General features: G+C 38.2%; 1 protein-coding gene across 1 annotated transcript in view; it reads left to right on the forward strand.

The window, feature by feature from the left end:
- Positions 1-26944, forward strand: part of MSRB3 (methionine sulfoxide reductase B3) — a 177076-nt gene that overhangs the window by 70277 nt on the left and 79855 nt on the right. The window contains exon 4 of the mRNA XM_077913714.1: positions 15484-15512. Within this exon, the coding sequence (XP_077769840.1) occupies positions 15484-15512 (29 nt within the window). The remainder of the gene's footprint in view (positions 1-15483; positions 15513-26944) is intronic.

Genomic DNA, 26944 nt, shown 5'->3' on the forward strand with positions numbered 1-26944 from the left:
TTTCTTTCTTTCTTTCTTTCTTTCTTTCTTTCTTTCTTTCTTTCTTCTTTCTTTCTTTCTTTTTGCCTGGGAACTGGGTCTTTTTAACAGATTTTTCAGTAGTTTGGTGCTTAGTTCAGTGCTTCCCACAAAGATGACTTTATAGTGGTGATGGGTAACAACTCGTGAATGTGGAAGCTTATACAAAGCAATGGGCAATTTTTTACTTCCTTTTTGGGCAAAGAGTTACTTTGGAAACTACTACTATAAACAAATCGAAATTGTTAGAAATGTGAGATGCTTTGCTATTTTAAATAGGAGAAGTTTTCTTTGGTGTAAAGGAATGCCATCCAAGTCAGTGGTTCGTGAGATCATCTGTATCATCTGGAGCACTTTAAAGTATAGATTTCCAAACTCTTTACTGTGAATTTTTTTGAAATCTTGATGTAATTCAGATAATCATACATCTTCCAGAATCATTGATTTGGGTCCAGGGAACTAATGATTTAGTACTTGTTTTTATTTCATAGTTAGGTCAACAAACATTCTATACCATCTCTTTCAAGGCAGTTATATACTTTTCTACTGGAAAGTAGGCTTTTAGTATTTTTATGATTAAAAAGAATTATAGTAATCTGAGATCTTGTGAGGGACCGTACAGCTTGAAGCTTTACTGATCCTACCAAGTCACAAGAATAAGTCAGGAATTAGCAACAAATCGAGGTGGCAAATGATTCAGAAGCAACCCACTCTTCCTTTGCTTTCCCCAAATACTAAATAAAGATACTAGTCATTATCTACCTAGTTTCTTGAGCAAAAATTCCAGGAGTCATCCCTGCTTATTCACTTTCCCTCACACTCCCTATTTAATCTACTGACACATTTTGCACTGTGCACTTTCAAAATATATTCTGAATCTGAGTCCTCATTATATCCACTTCCTCACCATTATCTGTATCATCTTTCACCTGAACTACTGTGATGATCTTTCTGCTTTGGCTTTTTCTTTTCTTTTTTCTTTTTTCTTTTAAATTTTATTTATTTGTTCACGAGAGACACAGAGAGAGGCAAAGACACAGGCAGAGGGAGAAGTAGGCTCCATGCAGGGAGCCTGATGCAGGACTTGATCCTGGAACTCTGGGATCACGCCCTGAGCCAAAGACAGACAGACACTCAACTGCTGAGCCACCCAGGCATCCCTGGCTTCTTTTTTTTTCTTCCCAGATTTTATTTTTTGAAGAGTTTTAGATTTGCAGAAAAATTGAAGAGATTGTGCAGAGAGATCCCATATACTCTTTTACCATTTTCTCCTATTATTAATATCTTACATTTGTAGAGTATATTTGTTACAATTTATGAACTAATATTGATATCTTTTTATTAACTGAAGTCCATCCTTTATTCAGATTTCCTTAGTTTTTTTTTTTTAAGATTTATGTATGTATGTATGTATGTATTTGAGAGAGTGTGTGCAAATGAGTGTGGAGGGGAGGAGCAGAAGGAGAGGGAGAGAGAATCTCAACCCGACTCCATGCTGAGTGCAGAGCCTGCAGATCTCCTCAGTTTTTACCTAAAGTCCCTTGTCTCTTCCAGGATTGTATCCAGGGCATCACATTACATTTAGTCATCATGTTTCTTTAGGTTTCTCTTGATTGCGACAGTTTCTCAGACTTCCCTTATTTTTGATGACCTTTACAGTTTTGAGGAATATTGGTCAGGTATTTTGTGGGATGCCCCTCTATTGGGATTTGTCTGGTATTTTTCTCATGATTAGACTGAAGTAGTGGGTTTTGAGGTGGAAGATCACAGAGATAAAGTGCCATTTTAATCACATCACATCAAGGGTACGTACTATTAACATGACATCACTTTCAACATTGACCTCGGTCACATGGCTGAGGTAGTGTGTATTAGGTTTCCCCACTGCAAAGTCACTCTGTTTTCCCCTGTCCATACTGTGCTCTTGGAAGGAAGTCACTATGCACAGCCCACACTTCAGGAGTGGGGAGTTATGTTCCTCATCCTGAGGGCAGGGTAGCTATATAAAAACTATTTGGAATTCTTCTGCAAAGGGAAATGTGTGTCTTTTCTCTCATTTATTTAATTAATCATTTATTTATATCAATATGGACTCATGGATATTTAGTTTATACCTTGGGTTATAATCCAGTACTACTTTATTTATTTTGTCATTCATATTGCTGCAGCTTTGGCTATTGGGAGCTCTTTCAGTTGGCTCCTGTATCCCTTTGACATATCCCCATCAACGTAGGGTTTATATTTGTTTTTGAGGCCTTCTTTGCTTTCTAGCACTACTTGATAATTCAGATGTATCTTGTATTTCCTGCCCCATTCTAGAATCAGCCATTTCTCCTGGTTCCTTTTATTAGAGAATGATGTTAAAAAACAAGATCTCGGGGTGCTTGGGTCGCTCAGTCGGTGAAGTCCGACTTTTGATTTCGGCTCAGGTCATGATCTCAGGGTCCTGAGATCAAGCCTCACATCAGGCTCCATGCTCAGCACAAAGTCTCCCTGTCCCTCTCCCCCTGTTCCTTACTCCTGCTCTCTTTCCCTCCCTCTCTTTCTCAAATAAATAAATAAATAAATAAATAAATAAATAAATAAAATCTTAAAAGACAAACAAACAAACAACAACAACAACAACAAAAACAAGACCTGGGTGCCAGGTGAGCTCTCTGTTTTGGTGGTTGTTCCACTGTAGTTCATTTTTCACAGAGCAGAGTGAAAATTTCATTTAAATCAGATTATAATTTGTTTTTATTTTTATTTATTTTTAAAATTTTAGAAAGATTTTATTTATTTATTCATGAGAGACACACAGAGAGAGGCAGAGACACAGGCAGAGGGAGAAGCAGGCTCCCTGCGGGGAGGCCCCTGTGGAACTTGATCCCAGGACCCTGGGGTCACGCCCTGAGCCCAAGGCAGATGTTCAACCACTGACCCACCCAGGGGTCCCTAAATCAGATTATAATTTGTTTTTTAAAAAACTCTGATGATTTATCTTTTAAAATCACAATTCCTTATAACGGCTTTTAAAGTTCAGATCTGGGAGTGCCTGGGTAGCTCAATCGGTTAAGAGTCTGACTCTTGGTTTCAACTTAGGTCATGATCTCAGGGGTGTGAGATGGAGCCCTGCATGGGCCTCTGGCTCAGTGGGGAGTCTGCTTGAGATTCTCTCTTTCTCTTTCTCTCTCTTCCTCTGCCCCTTCCCCCACTCTCGAGCACACACACTCTTTCAAATAAATCTTTTAAAATAAGTAAAGTTGAGATCTGCCCCATGTTTACCTTTCTGATTTTATCTGTTACCATTCTCTCTTTCACTCACTTCTTTCCAGATATATTGACCTTTATTTGCCCCTTCTTCTTTTCCCCTTCCTCCTTTCTGCCCCTTCCTATACCACCTCTTACTTCTTCATGCCAATCTTGGGTTCTTGCATTTGTGCTTTCCTTTGAAATCTCTACTAAAGATTCTATTTTGTACCCACATGGAATGTGGTTTCCTTCTCATTCTTTTGATGTCAGCTAAAATGTCATATCCTCCTACAACGTACCTCTGACAATTTATTTAAAACAGGTCTCCAGTCTCCCGCCCCAGGAACTTTTTATTCTGTTACCCTCTAAATTTTATGATGGAAGGCTCTATCTGAAATTATCTTGTTTTTGTGGTTGTTTCCTCTCTGACTCTCTTTACCAGAGTGTAAGCTCCATGAGATCAGGAGCCTTCTGTGTCTTAGTCAGTGCTATATCCTAGAGCCTAGAACAGTAGCTTACACGGTCAGTGCTCAATTCATGTGTGTAATAATCGAATGGGAAAAGGAATTGACTTTCTTACCCATTTTGCCCTTGAAAGTTTACCTTAGGCTGAGTTTTAATTGTTCCAACTAGAAATGTAAAATTTTTAAGTGAAATATGAATGAATTTAAGATTCTCATGAAAATTAGCTCCTATATTAAATTTAATTATTGAATTGTATAATCAAAAAATTCTCAAGAAAAACTTATTCCTATAGCATTTTCCTGTGCTTCAACCATTATTCATTTTGTTCTTAAAAAATGAGGGATGTCTTGGTGGCTCAGTCAGTTAAGCATCTGCCTTTGGCTCAGGTCAAGCCCCACATCGGGCTCCTCAGTCAACGAGGAATCTGATTCTCCATCTCCTGCTCTTTCTCCCCTCACCCCCTGCTTGTGCTCTCTCTCTCTCTCTCAAATAAATACATAAAAGCTTTTTTAAAAAAAGAACTGGAGGTGTCTGGGTGGCTCAGTTGGTTGAACATTCGACTCGGTTTTGGCTCTGGGCATGATCTCACATCGTGAGATTGAGTCCTGCATTGGGCTCCACACTCACCGGCGAGTCTTCTTGAAATTCTCTCTTGCCTTCTGTTGCTCCTTTTGACTCAAATGCTCTTGCTCTTTCTCAAATAAGTAAATCTTTTTTTTTTTTTCAAATAAGTAAATCTTAAAAAACTGTATAGAGTAGCAGATATTATTGTCTTTGCAAATAAAAAAAACACAACTGATTTTTTTTAAGATCCAAATGACTTTTTTAGTGCCTTATAGAAACAGGAGTACACACATTTAAGACTGACATTTAGATCTTTTCTCCATGGTCTCTTAATTCTTAATTTATGCTTTTTCTCTTTTTTTTGTGTTGCTTCTTCTGTTCATGTATAGTGATACCTAGGAAAGGAAGGGCTTTGGATAAACATATTTTCTAGACAGCTAAAACATCTGTTTTAACCCTAAAATTATCACCTAATGATTTAAAAATTAAAACTCTGTCTAAATAATATTCTTCTGTGTCTTCCTAAATAGCGTAACTAAATTATTAATTTCATGACTTGCAGCAATCATTATTAATATTAAATATTATATTTAACACAGTCATTTAACTGTGTTATAAAACTGTGGCACAACGAGACCCTAATGAGGTACTTAGGGCTTTGCATATTATGCCTTTAAAGAGTTCCTATAAAATTCTGTAAAGTGTGGAGCCTGATATTCTTTTACCTTTCCATCTCCCACTGACATTCTCAGAGGCTCTTGAGATGCATGGAGCCTGCCTCTACACTCATCAACTCTGGATTGCCCTTCTTTGAGTTTCTTTTGTTGTTTCTCTACAATTGTAGAACCTGCCATTTATTGTGCCACTAACCTGCTGGCCACAACTTCTATTGTTCTACTTCTGATTACAGCTTAGAGTAAGAAAGGAAAATTTCCAGGGCAAATAAGAAAACAAATATTATGTGTAAAACTGATGTAGGGCAATAAATTTTACCACCTCCCAGGTCGGCCTCCTCCCCCAGAGAGTACATGCCAGGTATGTACACAACACCAGGGTTGCAGGACCAGGCGAGGCCATCGGAAACATGCTCCCACAGCGGTATGACGAGACAAAGAGCCCATTGATCGGAGTCTTATGTGTGCCTACTGGTGGTCTCTGGTAATTTGCAGGAGCAGCTGTCCCGTGGTCAAAACGCAGGTAAAGCACTTTGGCCAAATATGGTTAAAATAACGAGGGAGAATAGAGAAATCAAAATTATATTGTACCTAAAATGGGTTAAAGTGTATAAGAGCTGTAGACATTTTTATTTCCAGCTAATTTCTGGGTTTTTGGCTTTTATTGGAGGTTTGAGATTGCTAAATATCTGGCTGGGGAAGAAACGAAGCGTGGTGGTTTGCTAGGGCTGCCATAGCAAAGGGCCACAAACTGGGAGGCTTAAACAGCAGAAATTTATGGTGTCACGGCTCTGGAGCCTCGTAGACCCAGACCTAGATGTCAGCAGGCTTGGATTCTTCTGAGGTCTCTCTTCTTAGCTTGTGGATGGCTGTCTTCTTTGTGTCTTCATGTGGTCTTCCTTCCGGGTGCATCTACATCCTGATTTCCTTCTCTCATAAGGACACCAGTCATGTTGGATTAGGGTCCACTTGAGTGACTTCATTTTAACTTAATTACCTCTTTAAAAACCCTATTTCCAAATACAGTCACAGTAGTAGGAGTTAGAGCTTCAACATAAAAATTTGGGGAAGACGCAGTTCAACCCATGATATGAAGAAGGTGTACCCTATTCCTTCTAACAGTGCTTTCTTTAGTGTTTTGAATTTATTTTCTTTTCCTTTTTATAAGATTTTATTTATCTACTTGAGAGAGAGAGAGAGAGAGAGAGATAGTGAGAGAGAGCATGAACAGGGTCAAGGGAGAGGGAGAAGCAGGCTCCCCACTGAGCAGGGAGCCGATGCAGGGCTCAATCCCAGGACACTGGGATCATGACTCAAGTCGAAGGCAGATGCTGAACCGACTGAGCCACCCAGGTGCCCCTTGTGAGTTTATTTTTAATAGGTAAAGTATCTTAAGTTTAAAGGTTTTATTTTCCCTAGCAATATAAATATACACAAGAAACAAATTATTTTAAAGGAAACATATAATTAAGTGATGTGAATTATGCAGCCAGGAAATGATAATGGAATTTAAAGAAGGCAGTTATCACTATGGCCTACAGAACAGTTGTGGAAGCTGGGAGCCAAAAATGGGCTTAAGAATGGTCTGTTTTTTCAGTCTTATTCTTCTGTAGGTTTGAGTTCTACAGATACAAAATTTTATCACCTCACACTCACTTGTCCTCTTCCTTCCCCCCCCCCTTTTTTTTTTTAAGATTTCATTTATTTATTCGTGAGAGACACAGAGAGAGAGGCAGAGACACAGGCAGAGGGAGAAGCAGGCTCCATGCAGGAGCCTGATGCGGGACTTGACCCCGGGTCCCCAGGATCACGCCCTGGGCCGAAGGCAGGCGCTAAACCACTGAGCCACCCAGGGATCCCCTCTCCTTTTCTTTATTCTTGGGAACTACAGAAAAATTTAGACAGCTTACTTTTCCATGGAATAGTTTGTGTGGAGCAACACTGATTTATTTCAAATGCTTTGTTTTATTAACGAGGAAAATGGGGCTCACAAGTGAAATGACTTGTCCTGGTTTCTGAACTAGGTTCCAGGTCTCTTGATTCTTACTACAATGTGCTGTTGAGTGCATTGTGCAACTATTTTAGTTAGAGAATGTTTCATTCGTGTTTTTAAGGACAAAGAAGATTTCTTCTCTATGTTGTATAACAATATAAAAAAACTGTAACATATAAATAATTTATATTATTTTTGCATTAGCCTCCCCTCTTAAATATTTCCAGCATTTTCAGTTATTTTTATTGCTATTCTCTCATGTTTTGCTACATCATTTTGGAACTCGTGTTAAAATCGTACCCCAACTAAGACCATAAGCAGCATAATACATTCTTCCTATAATATGGTATATACGTATATATCTATTTTTTATTTAGCTAAAATATTGTGAGTTGTATTTGTAGCCATAGGTGAACTTTAGTTAGTATTTTTGCTTAGATAAAGACTTACCCTTTACTCAGCCTTTAAAACAAGCCAAATCCTGACTGAGGAATCTCATAGTATTATACACAAAAATTGTAAAAGGTGAATATATTACTTCCATCCTATATAGCGCAAAACTGAGACTTAAAATGGTAATTACCTTCTCCAAAATCACATTGGGTAGCAAGTGGTGGACCTGAGCTGGGCTCTAGTCTGTCTGTCTCTGTTGGCTGCCTCTCTCATGATTATCACCTCAATAGTAAATGCTTCACAGACGACACCACTCCTCTGCATAAAGTCTCCAACAAGCATATCAGCGTAGCAGTGATCCCGGTGACAGTGCCACGGCCTGGTTACAGGGAAAACACAAAAACACCAGACCAGACGTGTGGAAGCAGAATTGTGCCTGTGGGGAGCAGGAGCTTACACGGGCATGTTACCTGCGGTGCGTTAGAGCACCCAGAGGAGGAGACTGTCCATAAAGAGGAACAATTACAATAAAGAGGAACAGTCACTGAACGTGAGAATCTCATTAACAGGCTCATGTGAAGCATCTTGGAGCCAACTTCCTCCACTTTGCTGCCATTTTGCTATTGTGATTTCTAAATTTATGGGTTTTCTTGATTTCTATTTGTCAGTTTTTTTTTAATTGAGCATGCAGTTAATGGACACTTTTATGTGTATCTTTTTCTTAGTTTTTAGTTGTGGTAGCTAACATGTCTTTCAACATTTAAATTTCTTTTTTTCTTTTCTGTGTATTTTCCTGTCTTTTGTATTTATAGCATCATTATCATCAAAATATGACATAGAGGCTGAAGTTTTAAACACAATAAGTAGATATAACCTAGAACTGTTTTGGTTACGGTATCAGGATCTATTGGGTTAAAAGTCACAGAAGTACCCCAATAAAAGTGGCTTAACAATGACAGACTTGACTTATTCAACATAAACTCTTGAGAAAGGCTGTTCTGGAACTGGAATGGTATCAAAGTTCTGTGTGGGCATTTCTGTGATTTTCTGGGCCTTCCCCTCAATCTTACAGGATTGCTGTAGTGGTTCTAAGTGTCCTATCCTTACATAATAACTTCAAAGGCAGGAAATGGTGAGGAGGGGTGAGGAGAGAGAGAGAGAGAGAGTAGGAAAAGGGCCTTCTCCCTAAATCACCCCTGTCCTTTTCAGGGAGAAAAACCTCTCCAAGAAGTGTCCTAGCAGACCTCCCTGTACCTTGTACTGCTTAGAACTGGGTTACATGCCTGTCCCAGAACCAGCCACTGGCAAAGCCAGGAGGATTGCCACAGTGGTGGAGCCTAATAACAATTCATTCCTGGGGTGGACACACCTTAAGCGCCCTTCCAGAATTGGAATTCTGGCTTCAGGGTAAAGGAAGACTGGCTTTTAGATAGGCAACAAATGGTGTTTGCCACAATTATTGAACTCTTTTAGTATGGGAAATGGGGAATCACAAATCTGATGAGCGCAAAGAAGGAACAAGTGGTGCGCAAGTATAAACAAGTGGTCCCAAGTATAAACTCAAGGGATTTAATGTAGTCTGGCCACTCCTTTTCAAAGAATTGATATACAGCTACTACTGGAGAGTATTAGAAGTTAAGTAGGCAAAGGCAGAGGAAGCATATTATGTTTATATAGCCAAAAGGGGCATAGATATTCACTGCTGTTATTACTAGCCTTGGGTTTGGTGAAAGCCTTTGAATTACTTTTAAAGAAAGAAGAAATTCTTAGGCTTATAAATAGGTTCCTGAAGTATTGGTATTTCGGAATATTCTCCTATGTTAAGGGGACAGCAGAACAGGTTATTTGACCAGGATTGTCCTAGAAAGTCCTGCGTATGAAGTTGTCATATATGATTGACCTTATAGGCAGAAATCAGTCTGTTACTCCTTCTTCCCTCTAATAATTTCTGGAGTCAGAATCTTAGATTAGCATCAATTAAAAACACTAAGAACAGCACCCTCACTTTTCTACATGTTATCTAAAACCTTTTGGCACGCTGACTCCATCAACTTCATGTAGCTCATACTTACTTAATGATTCTCATTAAAAAAAAAAGATTTTATTTTTATTTATTAGAGAGAGAGAGAGAGAGAGAGAGAGGCAGAGACAGGCAGAGGGAGAAGCAGGCTCCATGCAGGGAGCCCGACATGGGAATTCGATCCCGGGTCTCCAGGATCACATCCTGGGCTGAAAGCAGTGCTAAACTGCTGAGCCACCTGCGCTGCCCTAAAAAATTTTTAATGCAATTGGACCAAGCAAAAAGCAGCTTCTTTGACACTTTGTAGGTTCCTCATAAGAGACAATAAAATTTTTAAAAATAATAAAATAAATAAAAACTTTTGACTTCAATACACAGAACTTTCTGGACACTGAGTTATTTCCTATAAATAGAGAATGGTGGGGGATCCCTGGGTGGTTCAGCAGTTGAGCGCCTGCCTTCAGCCCAGGGCGTGATCCCAGAGTCCCGGGATCGAGTCCCACATCGATCTTCTCCCTCTGCCTGTGTCTCTGCCTCTCTCTCTCTGTGTCTCTCATGAAGAAATAAATTTAAAAATCTTAAAAAAAATAGAGAATAGTAGTTTTATAAATTTGTGCAGGAATGTAGAACTCTAACCGAAGACTAAAATTTCCTTCTTTTGAAAATCTACAGTTCTATTTCTATTATCAAAAGAATGTATGCATTATATACTTTAATTATCTTTAAAAATAATAATGATACTTAAATTCTCCTATTCTCAGATTTATAAAACTATTCAGGTTTAAAATTTTGGCAGTTTTAGTTTAAGCCTCTTTTTTTTTTTAGTGTGGTAATGTTGTTACAAGCGCTCCAACAGTAACAGGATTGCTGTGGTGCTACTATTATGTGTATACCTTCAGCATGAGGGGTGGTAGAAGGCTGATGTTCTGATATCAGCTTCTCGGAGGATCTAAGAATGGCTGCTTTAGCTCCTGGAATCACATCTACATTCCAGCCAGTGGGAAGAAGAGAGGGATGCAGCTCTGTGGAAGGGCCTGACTCAGATGCTATGCATACCACCTTCTGCTTTCATCCTTTTGGCAAGAGCTTAGTCACATGGTCACTAGTGGCTACAAGAGACTTAGGAAATATTGTGGGAAAAGTATCTTACTTAGGCAGCCTATGTGTCCTAAAACTAGGACATCTAAAACTCAGACAGAGTCTCTTTCTAAAATTAAGAAGTGGAGAATGGATATTGGAATACCATAGCAGTGTGCGCTGTAATATTTGCCATCTTTTGGTGATCGCCAGAGCCACTAGTTGAGTAGCTTTAAGCTCAGATGTGAGCATGTAATCAAGGGGTTAATTGAGTGTCTATGGAAACACAACTCTATTTGTGCATCTTATATTCCACATAACCTTACTTCATGCATTTTTATATTCCTGCCATCTGGCTTAGTATGCTGCTGGGAATAAGCACATCATACATGGTTTGGAATGAATGGATGAACATCCCTTTCGGCCTTTCTTGTATAATCTGTATTCTGTGTGAAGTTTTTCACACTTGCCATTTGTTTATTCCCATCTGTACTTTAATTACTTTCTTAAAGAGCATTTAGAAGTAGAGATGATCATAGTCCTTAGTACAATAGAGACATAATTTGTGTCCTGTGTGTGTATGTGTGTAAGTAAAAATCTGAGAAATCTGAATGAACTTATACCATGGGACCAATTTTCCTTAACCCGCACCATGATAGTATTAACTCTCTTAGTAAATCTTAATTGTTAATGAAGTAGTTGTATGTTTCTTGAAGGTTCAGTACTGTGAGAATTCTAAAAATATTCTTGTTTTTAAACTGACACCTAACATCATTAATTAGTCTGTGAAGGTGTTTTCTCTGCACTTTGTGTGTATATTTTACATATTGACCAGCTATCTCTGGAGAAGGTAAGATGGTCTGAGGAATACCAGTCTTTTGATATGATTTTTTTTTTTTTTTTTACATCTCAGAAGTGGCATTTTATAGAGTTTTTGGCCACTGAACCTATTTTTAGTTGTCGGTTAACTTACAGATTCATTTGTTCCTGTGCTAATTCCTACTACAATTTTTTAATGACTCTTAAATGCCACATGCTTGCAATAAATGTTGGGAATATGAAGACGGATGAGATGCAATCTGCATCTCTCTGAGTTTAGTGTCTGTGACACACAGTGTGGTGGTTTCTGTGCCAGGCCCCACACCATGGAGTAACTGAGAGGCAAGCAAGGAGCTCTGGGAGGCAAGGGGGCAGGCAAGGGGCTGTCAGAATTGTGGTAAGTCTTCATAGTTGAGTAAGAGTTCATTAGTAATGAGCTGTGGGGAGGGCATTGTAGGCTGAGGGTACTGGATGCAGGCTGATAATATGGCAACAGCTTCCTGGGGTGAGAGTGAAGGATACAGTGTGGATTAGAGATGGAGTAGGAGACCTGGAACCAGAGCCCCTCAGACACTATGTAGAGGAGTGTGAACTTGATATCCCTCAGTCAGTAGCCTTGAAACTTTTTCGTCTTTGACCCATAGTAGACATACCTTCTTACATGATGATTTATTACCAAGCCTGGTCTTACCACTTGCAGGGCCTGGGCATGGGATACAAGAGATACAAGAGATACAAGATACAAATGGGATACAAGAGAGCTAATTATTTAAGAAGTTATAAATCAAGGCAATAAACTATTATAAAACCCACCTTGGCAAATGCACCTTATAAGAGAAACAGTGAAAATTGTGTGTAAAGCCATTGATACCAAATAACAGAATAGTACTTTTAAAAATATTTATTTATTCATGAGAGACACAGAGAGAGAGAGGCAGAGACACAGGCAGAGGGAGAAGCAGGCTCCCTTCAGGAGCCTGATGTGGGACTCGATTCCAGGACCTGAGGCAAAGGTGGACACTCAACCACTGAGTCACCCAGATGCCCCCAGAATAGTACAAATGTAAAGTTAACTTAGACTTCCACCGAAAGACTATTATTCATCCTAGGGAACTGCAGGGATAATGGCAACTAGGCCAAGTGAGAGGAGAGGAGGAGAAGGCTCCCTCAGCCTTGTCTTCCACTGGCCGTGGGATCTGTCAGAGGACACCTCCTCTGTTTTCTTCTTCATGGGGTTGGGAAAAGGGAGAGCTCTTCTCTTTGTCCTGTCGTTGCCCCTTTTGTATTCCCACCAGCAGGCACCTGAGTGCCAAGGCCATCTAGACTGTGCCAACCTGGTCTAAGGGGCAATCTCTGGCCCCTAGGTGCTCCAGCTCCCCACTGTCTTGGAAGGGTTTGAATTAAGATTTCTCTGAACAGAAATGTGGAAGGATAGGGAGGGCACCTTTCCATGTCCTCTTTGTTCCCCCTTCTTCTGCCCTCAGGTCCAATTTCCCCCCTTCAAGCAATAGCTTTTGGCCACCCCTTGGGCTGGAGGTACACACACGCTAGTAGCACAACCCAACTTAAAGAAAGGACCTACCTAGGCTGTGGAAGCCAGCACAGGGCCGTTTGGGTAGAGAATGCCACACACACACACACACACACACACACACACACACACACGTGCGCGCCGCACAGGTACATACATACACCCAAGTTATACAGAATTGCGCATGTTCTCATTATGTGAAGTGCGTTTGTCTTCTTTTCCATTCCTTTTTCTTTTTAAGATTTTACTTATTTATTCATGAGAGACACAGAGAGAGAGAGAGGCAGAGACACAGGCGGAGGGAGAAACAGGCTCCCTGCGGGGAGCCGGATGCGGGACTTGATCCCGGCGGCCTGTGATCACGCCCTGAGCCAAAGGCAGATGCTCAACCACTGAGCCACCCAGGCCTCCCATCTATCCTATTTCAGTTTTTAAAAAATACTAGTTGTAATCCACTAAATTAATTTTATAACCCACTAATTGGGTCCATTTGTGACCCAAGTTTGGAAAGCAGTACTGTAGGTTTTGGTAATGTGATCAGATTAGTGTTTTGCAAACTTCTGGCAGCTGATGGGATAAAAGATTGGAAGGGAGGGTGTGATACCAGTTATGAGATCCTGAGCCAAAGGTAGTAGGCCCAGCGATGGTAAGAGTGAGAACAGAGAGGGGGAGAAGGTAGCAGAATCAGCAGGTCTTGGTGACTAACCTGACAATCGGGGGTGCAGGAGAACACTGGAACAATGTCATGATATCCGATTTCAATGTCATATTGCAGGGAGTTACATTTGAGGGAAAAGACTTTGAACTCAGCTTAATACATATATGGTTGGAGGTCCCAGTACAACAGTCAGGGTGTATGGCCTGTTAGTTGAGGTAAAGTAGGAACTGTAACAGGGCTTTTGGGTGTAGCAATAGGAAGCTAGTGATCAGCTTTAGCAAGGACACATCCATCGTAGGGGCTCAGGGGGTGAATGTATTGGAAGATCAAGGGGAGAAGACATGCAGTAGAGGGTGTAGCTTATCCTTCCGCGGGAAGAAAGTGGGATGCCAGGAGTAGGGCTGCGACCCGAAGAAGGGCACTGCCCTGGTGCCTGAGCACTTCCAGGCCAGGAGAGGACGGACAGGGAACCTGGGCATTGAGGACACAGCAGAGAGGAGTCAGCCCTCCCGCCCGGGGCCAGGCGAGAGAATGCATCTGAGCTCAGAGGTGGACAGACCCATAGCAGGAAGGTGGGCTCTTCCTTCTCATGCCAGCGGGAAGGATGTGTGCGGGGCCGGGGTCACCCGCAAGGGACAGTGGCGTCCAAGCGCCGGCAGGTGTGCAGCTGTGACCCCCGCGGAGGCCAGGCCAGCCCGCCGGCAGGAGGTCGGCGGGGGATACTCGAGCTCAGGGATGCTGGAAACAGAGAAGAGGCATGCGGCAGGGCCTTCCAGAACAGCAGGGAGGACAAAAAGCAAAAGTGGTCTGCACCTGAAGGAGGAGTCAGGGTGTCTAAGGATTGAGAGAAGACCGTGGATAGCCAGGGCTTGGGAAGAGTGTGCACCTGTCTCACAGCGCTGGTGTCGATAACCCTGGTGGTCACAATACCCTTTTTTTTTTTTTTTGGTTCTTTTCTTTTTGTTTTATTGACTTAGGTTAAGTATCAGGTGAAACTTTGAGAATACTTGAGAAAATGGGTTTTTAGGACAAAGGAAGCTGCTTCTTGCTTCTCCTTTTCCTCCTCTCTCCCCTTTGATGACTTCTCTTGAAACTAATTTAGGTAAAGAAAGCCACTGCTTCCAAAAGTGCTTTGGCACCCTGGCATAATTTCAAAGAAATCTCCTTTCCCACTTAGTTAACTACATTTCCCCAGGAAAAAAAACAAAATTCTTCTCTGTCAATGTAACATCCCTTAACAGGACTCCTGCTGGTGGGTTCTTGTATCTTGCTGTGGCAGCTGTGAACGTATATACTATTGATTGTTAATGTGTGATATAAATCCGACTGGAGCATGCCCACTAATTGGTTTGAGAGCTAGATATAGACAATGCTGTCTTATAGTAGCCTGTGTAGATAGGCCTAGTCATAGGGTTAATTCTGCTTGACAGCACATCAGCAGCATCTTGAGAGTAATTACCCAACAGAAGTTTTCCCACAGCCGAACTGAGAGCTTCAAAGGCTTCTGAATTTACAACCAGTATTAACCTATATCTGAAACATAATGTTCCCACAAGGGCTCAGGTTTTTTTTTCCCCTCCTTTTTATTAAATGTATGGGGTTACTAGGTTCATTTACTCAGTGAAGAACTTAGTGAAAAATTACTTGGTGTTGAATAATTGAAAATCTTTAATAATAAGTAAAGAGGATAAATTTAAATTTGAGTTTTTTATGGCTTTATTATATTACAGAAACAAGTTAATCTGCCTTTTTTTTTTTTTTGGTTCACAATTTATCCTCCTCCTCTCAAAACAAGTTAAAAAGTTAATATCGTTTTCATACTGTGCTATCTCTACAGATAATGTGCACATTCAGGGGACCTAGGATAATGCACACATCGAAAATAGTTAAAACAGATATGTATGTACATTTTAAAAAGCGATTTTCCCTGTTGACCAATGTACTGAAATCTATAACCATTGCATCCCCTCCCACAAAGCAACAGTTGCTTTTTAATAAGCGATTTTTATATCGTAAAAAATTTCTTTCTCTTTGCAGGTCAGAAAGCAAGTTTGACTCCGGTTCAGGTATGTTTACATTAGTAATGTTATTCTGAGTATATTTTATTTACATTATTCTCTGAGGAGTAACTCATCAGATCAAGAACCTTTTTGATTTTAAACAGACGAGGCAGCCTCTTTTCAAAACATGAACCCTACCTCAAAGCAGGGCTATTGGCTGCTTGGAATCATAACTTGAGATGTTCACTTTGGGATTCTTGATAGTTCTACAATAAGCCTTAAATGATCTATATCTGCAGAGTTTCATTTTAAAAGCAGAAGTGAAAGTTGTACATACTTACTGCTCAAAATAGAATATTATTCTCTCAGTAGACAAAGCATCTTGAGTAATTTTGAAGATTATGTGCAGGTGACTTGTCATCAGATACATTTAATCCAGCAAACTATTATATACATGCTGCTGAAGTGAGCACTAATCTAGAAATATGAAAACTATACAGAGATTTAGCCAATGGAAATAGAAGTTGTTAGTTTTTTAAAAATTTGTTTTGTTGGAGGGGGTGATGGAAAACTAAAAGCACCTTAAGCCATTATTTTTGTGTCTATCAAGAGAAAATTTACATTTTCAGAAACAGTGGCATATCAATCTCATTAGATGTCTTCTTTTCACTAAGCATGAATGTAGCTATATAATCCTTAGGTTTGACTGTGTCTTTATGTCATTTGCTGAGATTTATGGGCTCCAGAGTGTCTAATGGTGTTTATAATTAAAGCGCAAAAATGGTCTCATATTCGTACAAAGGAATTATGCCCTTTGGTGAACTGTTAATAGATAAATAAACATGGATTTTTCAATTCTAGGAGAAAATAATTTGCAAAGAATCATACAATTTATTGAATTTAAAAGTAACACTCTTACTCTGGTTTGAGTTCCATTATGTTTTAACTTAAAAAAAAGTTTTCGTTTATTATGTTTACAAAGGAACTAAGGACTATATATTCTTTTTGATCATGGTGTTAAGGAGCTAATGTGCTTTTCTTCTTTAAAAGCTTTCTTTTATTGTATGCCTTTATGAGTGCCTCCAACTGGTGAGACTCTTTAAGTATGAAGTCTATACATTTGAGTTAACAATTTTACCTGATTTGAGAGCCATGATTTCAGAAATCTTTCCATTCTGTGTGTTCTTGGGCTTCTGAATCACATCTGACAGTGAGAACATAAGATAAACATTTCTGGTTTTCAAGATTGGCTAAATGGAGACTAAAGACATGGTGGCATTATATCAATGATTTGACATTTTTGATTCATAGGAGGTGATCCAAAATAAGGTGAAAAGTCTTTGTCATTTTTTTAGATATTAAAATCTTTATGTATAATAAAAAATAAATGAAGAAAATTGATGGAGAATGATTTTTTACATAAAAGTTGGATGTCTTTTTATATCATTGCTAGTAAGTCACCAGATATTTATTAAGAGCCTATTTTGCCATGATTTGATTTAATTCCCTAAAGGTCAGAAACTGGTTTTAGGATATAGGAACATAGCTCTTAAAAATGGAAAAGCCCACCAGGTTCATTTTGAAGGTGAAACCTGGAAATAGTGTACAAAATTGAAATATTAGGCAGCTATTGTCAAAGTCAGAAAATTTATGTTGAATTTTCAAATCCAAATTAAAGTATGCTGCTATATTCCTGTAGTGATAGTTATAGCATCTGTACAGGCACACATCTTTCTTGTGACCAAAGATTGTGTTCATGATTTTTATTTTTTCCAAGTCCTAATTTTTAAAAAAAATGTTTATCATGGACAACATCTGTATGTCTTTGAAAACTACAAAGTTCTGTACTCTGAAAAATCTTAAAGGGAATACTGATTAAAAGTTTATTTATTCTTTTAATTTTGAATTTAAATATGTTGTGGAAAGAATTCAGATGGTCAAATTAAGAAACAGGTAATTATGTTTTCTTATAAGCTCTTTTAGCTTAGTATCGAATGAGGGAATCATGACAAAGGAAGCTAGAACTGTGTTCTTTGGCATGCTATATCATGCAAATTTTGGTTAGAAATAAGATGGTATATTGGAACAATTAAATGTATGACTTTAATAGGTTCAGATTCTCTATTGTTCATCAAATACAGAAAGTAAACTAGCTCTGCTTAATGTTGTATACAGCTGTAACAGTGTTCCTGACAAAGTAAGATTTTTAAATGAAGGAAGATGCCAATCTTACTAAGAAAAAAAACACTTAAAAATAAATAGTATGGTCAATGACTAGCCATAGAGGAAAATATTTCAAAGTAAAATTTTACATATATATATATATACATGTATATGTATCTCCCCTCCCAAGGAAGGAGCTCAGCTTATGCAGAGCTTACTGCACATTTGCAATTTGTGTAAATGAGTTTCTTACTGTGGAGTGAGATTCATGAGGAGGGAAGGAAAGTTTTCATTGTCAGCACACGGTGAAAAATGTCAGTTGTTGAATACATATCCAAACGATCAACCTAGAGAGTGATTTAAATTTTTTTAAATCAAAATTGTATCAATTTTTTTCCTACAAAAGCAAATCCACAAACAGATTGTTTTTTTTAAGTTTCAAAAATTTTATAATGAAATATTTCAACTACATATAAAAATAGAGTGTGATATAATGAACATCCATATATCCATCATCTAGATTTTACTATTATTAATAATTTGCCATATTCATTTCACTTTTCTTTTTTTGCTTGAAATATTTTAAACTAAAATACAAACATTTCATGTCATTTTTAAAGCCTGAAGATCATAGATTGCCTTGACTTAGTGAAAGAGATCAACTATTTTTTTTTTTTTGAGGTTTTTGTCTCAGAAATATGACTCACAGATTTTTATGGAAAGGATCGTGACATTACCATGTCTACATTCAGCTAAAGAGACATCAAAAGTTCTATTTGTGGTGAAGGTTAGGAAAACCTTCAAGCAGACGGTAGCAGCATTGAGTTAATTCTGACCCAAGAACCCCAGGAATGTTCTGTCCTCAAGATTAATTCGATTAACACTCTAGCTATATGTCCTCTGTGTTGTGAGGTACATACTGATTAAACTCTTTTCTGTTGGTTTATAACTCAATCACCTCAAGTTTTTGGCTTTGCTGATTGAGAGCAATCAACCTACCTTCTTTCCAAAGGAGTTTAATACTGTTTCCCAGTTGATGTAATAATCTTGCTTGCCTGCAATCGTGTGTAGTTGGTGATTTTACTAATAGAGTTAAACAGACTTCCTTTTATGTTCAGAAGTAGCAAGAAGCTCTGCTCTTCTCCCCACCTCCCAAGAAGGGAAGTTAGTTGATGCTAGAGGAAGCAGAGCACTGAGTTTAATGTAGTGATTAAACATGAAAGCTATATATCAAATCTCAGGAGAAACATGCTTTTGAAAGAGGCAGGGAACTGTGGAGCATATTGCATGATAGGCTATGTAAACAGAGCCCTGGAGGTCAGTGTGTGGATGCAAACCAATTAAATAAAGAAATTACTGGCTTTGCTTTCTATCATCTGGATGGGGAGGATCACAAGTTAACATGCACAGGGTTGAAGTGTAAACTTTGCTTGAATAAGTTATAGGCACCTCTGGAAACGTCATTAACTCTTTCAATTCACTACCAAGTGTTTTGTTGTTGCTTTTAAGATTTAACCAAAAGAAGTTAAAAACAAAAACAACATACATGCTCTCTTCGCCCTTCTGTACACATCCATTAGCAAAGGTGCTAGTGATGAGTAGAATGGAAGAGAAAGCAAAGGACGAACTGCTGAGAAGAGCAGAGTTGACTGTGCAGTCAGATTTCAAGAACGTGCACATGTCTTTTGAAAACAACCCATTTGGAAAAGCAGAGCTCTTGCAGAATAACTGAAAAAATATGTTTTCTTCTTCTCCTCAATTCTGGGTATAAGGCAAAGATGTAGTTGGAATTTACCAGTCACTACAAAACATCAGGATACTGTTATTTCTGTTCTATTAAAGCAGAATAGTTCTTCTGACCAAGAAGAACCCTAAGCCTATAAATTAATAACTATATGTTAAGGACTGCCTGGAGTTTAATTCTGTGTTCTTAACCTTCTCAGGCAACGTTTGGATGAGAAAATAAAATCTCAAGTTAAAATGGTATAGTTTCATGGTCCATAAACATTCAAAACAAAGATTTTTTTTTTCTTTCTTCTGTAGAGTCATGTTGGCTGAGAAAGTGAATAAGCTTATGTTTAGTGCTTGTTGATTCTGGGCTGCTCGGAATAGCTTTACTAAGGAAATGGGCTCACAGAACACAGCAACTCAAAGGTATAAGATTTCATGAAAGCAAATTATGGAGGATTAAGAAACCTAATGAGCATGGTTTAGTGTGGAGAGTAGAGGAGGGAGCTCACTATTAAATAAAACCCAAGAGTGTACAAGGTTAGGAGATCCTAAAAGACACGATAATAAAAGGCACAACAGAATATAATTATCTTGAAGAAAAAAAAAAAACAAAAAACCAGAGGAACAAAAAGCAGCTAGTGTCGCTTTTAAGATCTGTATAAAAAGGACTCTACACTAGGGTAAGGAAATCAAAGAATATAATCAGTTCAAGCTTGAGGCAAAAACATAAGGGCAGTGCAAAATACAGTGGACTGTTAATGGTGGTCACTAAGTTGAAGGGAAATGAGGAATTTGAATATAGTAGAACTAGAGTTTTGAAAGCTTGTGAGCAAATGAGACAGGCTGCCTCGCATAGTAAGTCTTTCTCAAGAAATGTTAATAAAGGAAACATTTCCAGAATCTTACCAATGTGGAGATTATGTTGACAATAACTTTTCAGCTGCTTCAAATCGATTTTGTCATTTTTAATTTCTTATTTTTGGAGGGCTCGTAATAGCAAAGAGCAAGGAAATACAATATAAATCTCCAGAAGAGTATTAGAATCTGTCTTTGGGCATCATTCATTAATAGAAATAAAAAGAATATTGTTTATTCATCTGTGTATCCATGGAACCTGTTTACCAGGCATACTGCACGCCATACCTAGATGCTGAGGTTATAGCTGTGAACAGGGTGGATGCAATTCATTCTCTCCTAGAATCTCACGGCCAGTTGGGCCATTACAGATTCACATGGAGAAGGGCGGAGAAGGGCTAATAAGGTTAAATTTAGACCCAGATGGTGAATTGAAGAACTCTCGACGTTCAAACATAAGCTAATATATTTTAGGTTTTGACAAATTTAACTTTCTTTAACTTTATTCGAACCATATCACTCTGGTTTCCACTTTGACTTTTAAGAGATGAGCCTAAATAATGCTACTGGTTAGTGTGTAGTTTTTCTATAGCTTTTAATAAGGAGCGACATTTCACATTTGATTATCATTAAAAGGGATTAACTTACAAGAGAACAATGACAGACGTTAGCGCATATTCTTCACTTTTATTTAATTTTTAATTTATTCTTTTACTGGATCCTAATCAAGTTTGGCCTGAAAAATCCGGCGACCTTCTTTATACCAATCTTTCTGAATTGTGTAGAAGCAAGTAGAGGGTACAGAGCCTTTCATCTCCTTTTATAAACTAAACACCAGGAAGCAGCAAGGCACAGCAGCTTAGTGCAGAGGTTTGGGATCAGATAGATCGAAATGAAGACTCTCCTTATTTCTGGTAATTTTCAGTCAGTTTTCTTGGATTTCATGTATACCATTACGTTACATACTTGAATTTTGTTTTTCATTTCTTCTTATTTAGAAGTAAGAGCATTTGAAGCTACAGATTTCCTTCAAAACACTTTAGGTTTTTTTTATGTTGTATTTTAAATAGTTGCAGTTTTGGCTTTCTTTTGGACACAGTGATTACTTGGGAAAGTGTTTTACGTTTCCATATGTTCTACTTTCTACTTTTGTTCATCATTTTCAATTTCGTTGCTTGGTGGTCAAAAAAAAATGTAGCCTTCCTCTCTTTTAGTAAGTCTATTATCCAGTACTTATTAAAGTTGTATTTTTTGGCCTAAGTTGTATTTGATTTTTGTGACTCTTCTGTGGGTGATTAAAAGACTATTCTCTGATGTAAGGGGTTTGGTACATATTTACTAGATCAGTCTAAGTCTTGATCTATGTCATTAATTATTTGGTTTCCATTTTATCTGACAAGGACTTTGAGAGGAGAGACACTCTGTCATTTGTCTGTTTTTACCTGAATTCCACCTCTTGAGCTATCACCATACCTGTGTTGTCAGCTTCTGGTACTCTGTGTTTTCCGGCGCTAGCCATCTTGGCTTGGCTCATGCATCACACTTGTCTTCCCATAGAGGACATTATCCCAAAGCAGTGCCTAAGGAACGAAGGCTCCTCTAAATAGGAAACTTTCATTATCCCAAATTTGTACGTGAAGCAGGAAGTTGTTTTACCACCTGTAAACACCGGTGCTCCCCACTTCCTTTTTGCCCTCAACACCATCCCATAGCTTTGTAAAGAAAGAAGTTCTGAGACATCATCTTTTAAGGTTCAGCTCAAGCATTGCCCCCTCAATTAAATCTAGCCATCCTTAACACTTCCCCAGTAGTTAATCATTCCTTTCTCTGTGTAAACACTGGATCTTGTGCTTGGATTTATTATAGCATTTATGATCTGCTATAATTACTTGTGTGAGCCTTTTCTTTCTCTCCAAGCCTAAGTTTTTTGAAGACAGGAACTTTGGTATCTGGTATGAAAGAACTAGTCAATAAACAAAAATTCCATGAGTTTGGGAATCTTTCTGTATCTGTTCTTCCAATTGTGGCAGGAATGCTTAACTAACTACCAAAGATTTACTCTCCCCTTTCATAGTGTCGAGTTGTTGTTAGGAAGTGGCTGCTTAGCCAGAGATGACAATTTCCCACCCTTCTCCATGCGCTTGGGGACATATGACTAATTCTTCCAGTGGAATATGTGCCATTTCTGGGTTAAAGGGATTAAGTATCCAGTATACTCCACCTCTCTCTTCTGAAATTATGTCAGAGGTACATGCTGAACATGATGGCATCACAGTATGGAGGGCGTCTGGATTCCTGAGTCATACTTGGAAGAGATCCACTCAGGAGAACCTTCACTCCAGAAAATGACAAAATTAATGGCTGGAGATGATAATATCTAACCCAAAGATAATCCTTTAAATGAAGGATCATAGAAATACAATATATTGTGTTCTGTATAATCACCAAGCTTATCAGTTATCAGTTGACACAATGGTATCTTATAGCAGGACACCTTAAAAAGCAATGACTTAAAACAGCAATAATGTATTCGTGCTCACATGTCTATGGATTGGTTGGGAGTTGGCTGACATAGGTTGGTCACAGGCTGGGTCCAGGTCTGATCCATGGATCTTGTCACTGATGATAAAAGAGGGCAAACCTCACTATGCAAGCACATTTCTTTTTCTTTTTTAAAAGATTTATTTATTTATTCATTCAGAGAGAGCGAAGAGAGAGGCAGAAACACAAGCAGAGGGAGAAGCAGGCTCCCTGCAGGAAGCCCGATGTGGGACTTGATCCCGGGTCTCCAGGATCACACCCCGGGCTGCAGGTGGCGCTAAACCACTGTGCCACAGGGGCTACCCTGCAAGCACATTTCAAGCCTCTGTTTGCATCAGGTCTGCTAGCATCCCATTGGCCAAGCAAGTCACATGCCCAAGTTGAAAGCAAAGGAAGGCGAAAGAACTCTGCCCTTCCTACTCACTGATTATGCAGGTATTCTCTCTTCCCTCTAGTGAAAAGAACTGCTGAGTCACATGGTAAAGGATGTAGAGATAGGAATGGGAGAAGAATAGAGCCAATGATGGAATCTACTATATAAGAACACCATGTACTTAGGGACGCCTGGGTGGCTCACTCATTGATTGTCTGCCTTCGGCTTAGGTCGTGAGCCCTGGGTCCTGGAATCGAGTTCCACACTGGGCTCCTTGCAGGGAGCCTGCTTCTCCCTCTGCCTGTGTTTTGCCTCTTTCTCTCTGTGTCTCTTATAAATAAATAAATGAAATTAAAAAAAAAAAAAACCATCATGTACTTAGACCAGTTATTTGGTAAAAGCATTTATAGAATTAGAAACATTATATTTCTAAAGAGGATCCAATCCCTTCTTTAGAATCACATTATTTAGTAACTTAACTTCAGATGTAATATTAATGGATATATTAAGATGAAAATATTTGTATAATGCTTTACCATTTAAATGGTACTTTAATACATCTTACCACATTTGAGAGTCAAAAATCTCAGCAAGATACACAAGAATATCTTTTAACAGGGAAGGAGTTGAGATACAGAAAGGTTAAGTGATTTATTTAAGGCCACATAACCAGTGAATGGCCAATCTGGGATTGGACTTCAGATCTCCAACTTCCAGGAGCTGTGTCCCTTTTATTAGATCATGAGATAGTTATTTTAATGAGTGACTTTTGTTTTTTCTATTATTAGCTTTTAATTTTTCTATAATTCTTGTATTTAACAACTATTATATACTATAAATTATAAAATTCATTTTTTCTCAAATTAAACAATACGATTATAAACATATAAAGTATAGTACAGATTTCTATATGATTTCAATCTGTCTCTTAGTAGGCTATTGAAATACTGCTGGCAGTTTCCCAAGACGCCTCAAAAGATAGCATTAGTTGCCTCAGTGACTTTTCTGTGTTCTCATATCTGGTCTTAAACTTCCAAGCTGTGAAACTTAGATATTTTAGTATCTTTCAGGGATGGACTCATATTGACAAACCCAGAAGACTAATGGGTTAAGCTAGAATGCCAATGTATTTGTTTATGATGAGAACTAAAATTTTCGTATGGCTCAGAATACTTACATCTGCATGATCAGTGTCTTCCTTCTCTTAAAGATTAAAGCTCTGTGACTCACAAAATCACAATAAGAACTCACTTTATCAATTATCCAAAATAAATAATTTATATCGGGACTGAAATTTCCTTACTGTAGCATGTTAGTACCCTAAAGACAGACTTACGTGGGGAGTCAGATCGTAATCAGAAAGTTGCTCTCTTGAGCACAAAATAAAAAAGGGAAATAGACAAATTGAATATTTAGCTTTATGTGTTTAAGTTAACATGGATTATATATCTCAAAATAGGGATGGTCCTTGCCAGTGAGACTTTATATAACTTAACATCCATTGGCTTCACCTTCATCCATCCATCTACCTAACCATCCTCATGAAAGGATTGCCTAAGACTGTGTTTCCAAGTGGTTGGAGCAGGAGACCATGTGCAGAAACTTGAGAACTTAATATTTACAGTTTAATGATTCTTAGGTATTGAAGCACATATTAAAATTTTAATGGTTTAGCATACCACTTCAGCATACTACAATTAAGATATAGAAGAAGATCAATATAGAGATCTGGATATAAAACATTTCCATTACTTAAAACGTTCCCTCCTGTTTCCCTGCAGTCCATCCCCACTTCTCAGAGGCAACCATTATTCTGACTCTAATCACCATTTTTTTAATTGACTCTAATCACCATTGATTCGATTAGTCTGTTCTTGGGCTTCATATAAAATAATATCATACAGTACTTATTCTCTTATGTGTGCTATCTTTTGCTCTGTATAATGTTTTTTGAGATTTAATCATGTTATTTGTAAATGTGAGGAGTTATTGCTGGGTAGTATTAAGTTGGGATGCATATTTTGGATATTTTGGTCCAAATCAGGCTACCATTCATGCAGTTGGGTTTACTGAGATATCTCTGCTTCTGAATTTCTCAGGCCCAGAATACTGTTGTTAGTGGACAGAGCCAGTGGGTAGACATTTTTACTTTGACTCCACATGATCATCAGTCAGTGAAATTGGATGTATATGTAGAACACTTACTCTATTTAAGACTTGGTGGAGGATATATGAGTATGACACAGTTCCTCCCTCATGCATCTTGTAATGTAATTGTAGAGATGTGATACATACACGCATACACACCTGAAGATATCTATATATGCAGTTTCCAGTAATGGAATCCTTGTGGGATTTAGAAGCAGAATTACTTTAGATTAATAGAGATTGACTAAGGAGGTTCCCTATTGGATGTAGAACTTAGATCTTCAGAGGTTGAATTTGCATAGATATAAAGAAGGAGATCATTTAAAATAGAGAGTCAGTTAAGGACAGAAGCAAAGGTGCAAAAAGTATTTGAGCAACAGTAAGTAAACCAAGTTGCCAGAACTGGAGGACTTTTCTTGGGAAGTAATGGTATAGTTGGGAGTCTGTTAGAGAGCACATGTTAAAGAATCTGGACTTAACTTTAGATAATAGTATTAGTAACGATTGCTAATGTTGATTTTATGCCTAGTGTGTGACAGGCATTGTATCAAGTGTATTTGCTAACTCATTTAATTTTTATGAATCATACATCATTATTCTTGTTTTTTTTTTTAAAGATTTTTACGTATTAATTCATGAGAGACACAGAGAGAGAGGCAGAGACATAGGAAGAGGGAGAAGCAGGCTCTCTGTGGGGAGCCCGATGCGGGACTCGATCTTAGGACTCAATCCCAGGACCCCGGGATCACAACCTGAGCTCAACCACTGAGCCATGCAAACTTCCCTATTATTCTCGTTTTATAAATGAGTAGACAAAGGCATAGAGAGGCTGGCTATTTTGACCAAAGTTATATAGCTAAATGAGCGACAGAACTGGGATTTGATTCTAAGTAGCCTAATTCCAGAGCCCATAGTCTTAACTATTAGGCAATAACACCCCTAGAATATGAGCTTACATGATGAAAAAGTATTTTTGAATTTTTAATGATATACCTTTTTGCTCATACACATGACAATTTTTATTTGTACACATGAAATACTTGCCCATACAGTCACACATGGTTTGTAGAAATTTTCTCCCCCTCCCAAAGTAGATTTAGCAATATGTTGAGATATAGGTTTTGGAGGTGATGTAGAGTTTTGATTTCTAAATGCAGATTATTCCCACAGCATTAAATCACCTGCTGAAGAAGATATTCATGTGGGATTTGTTGTAAAGAAATGATTGACAAAGAATTAAGTCTCTAGGGAATTGATAATCATTTTGGTTTGAACATCATCTTATTTTTTTAATTTTTTTTATTGGAGTTCAATTTGCCAACATTTAGCATAATACCCAGTGCTCATCCCACCAAGCATCACCTTATTTTTAATACAGTTCAAAATTAATATAATTCAATTAATACAGTTCACTGTAGTTTCTATAGGAAGTGGAAGTACTTACCTTATATGGTAGATATCCATCAAGTGGGATGAACTGGTGGTCATTGTTACCTTCTTGCGAGACAGTACATGGGTTATTTGTCCATTCATGTAAATTGACATATCTTGCTCATTCCTGGGCGGAAATAAGATACATTTAAATATATAGGGTAGAAAATTTTGTTTTCTACATTATTATTTAAGGGTTGTGGAGAATAGTGCATAACTAGAACTTAAAATTGCCTATAGTTCCCAGTATATAATC

This window comes from Canis aureus, chromosome 11 (assembly GCF_053574225.1).
Source record: "Canis aureus isolate CA01 chromosome 11, VMU_Caureus_v.1.0, whole genome shotgun sequence".
Lineage (NCBI taxonomy): Eukaryota > Metazoa > Chordata > Mammalia > Carnivora > Canidae > Canis > Canis aureus.